The sequence below is a fragment of the Ciona intestinalis genome, chromosome 12 (assembly GCF_000224145.3).
Source record: "Ciona intestinalis chromosome 12, KH, whole genome shotgun sequence".
Taxonomy (NCBI): domain Eukaryota; kingdom Metazoa; phylum Chordata; class Ascidiacea; order Phlebobranchia; family Cionidae; genus Ciona; species Ciona intestinalis.
This window is the reverse complement of record NC_020177.2, coordinates 611,062-611,996: the sequence shown is the minus strand read 5'-3', so window position 1 is coordinate 611,996 and position 935 is coordinate 611,062. Positions and strand designations below refer to the sequence as shown.

At 32.9% G+C, this 935-nt stretch overlaps 1 protein-coding gene across 1 annotated transcript in view; it reads left to right on the top strand.

Moving 5' to 3' along the window:
- Positions 1-935, top strand: part of LOC100181354 — a gene marked incomplete at its 5' end in the record, with an annotated part of 5,380 nt that continues 4,445 nt past the window's right edge. The window contains 3 exon segments of the mRNA XM_009862082.2: positions 1-63; positions 372-520; positions 792-935. Coding sequence (XP_009860384.1) covers positions 1-63; positions 372-520; positions 792-935 — 356 coding nt within the window.

Sequence of the window (935 nt, the reverse complement as noted above, 5' to 3'; positions counted from 1 at the left end):
AATGGTGGATATGTTTCACAGATTAACATGGACAACGCCTACAACTGTGGAGCTGTATCTGCTGTGAGTGAAAGATGTTTCTGGTTTTCAACTCGTTTTAGTCAATATTTTTCAATATTTGCAGACTGAATTTTTTTCATTTATTTTTTATCAAAAACGTTTAGTTTTATTATATATAGTCTTAAAATAGCAGAAAGTCATACTAAAGCACCTATGGTTGGGTTTTAATATTATACATTATAATCATCCACAATGTTACAGACGTGGTAACCCATGAACAGATACAACATGTATAAAATGAAACACCCGTGTTATAATGACAGGAAAAATAGGATTCATTCATCAATTCTTTCATTTCTAATCTTTTTCAGATATCTCCAAGATTTATCAGAACCACTTACAACTTGCAAGCAAACTTAAAGTCAGGATGTGGCGTCCTTACGGCCTCATTCCAGTGTGTATTTGATCGCTCATCGCAAAGGAATGGAAACAGAAACATTGCCCCGACCCAAAAAAACATGTAAATTTATACAATTTACAAATTGGTTTGTAAATTAATGAGCATTCTTAAAAAAATACCTCTTGCAAAAAAACAACATTCTAAAAGCTATTTTTTAAAACTCAAAGCAAGCATGAAGTGAATATCCAAAAAGTTGACAGCGTGTGACCGTATAAAATAGAACACCACTTTGTCGTTTAAAGTGCCCAGCAAATATCATGCTCTTTTTGTAAACTGAAACTATGCCATTAAAGATTTGCTTTAAAGTCTGACCCCACTTTTATATTTTCAGAAAACTATTTCTAAAACCCTCAAGGGAAAATAAGAAGTATAAAGTAAGCACTAGCTTTTACACTGACGGAACATTTCAAACTAAATTGCAAAATCCCACTGTGAACAATGGTGATCCAATTTATGCTGAAGCCAGACTGGATAG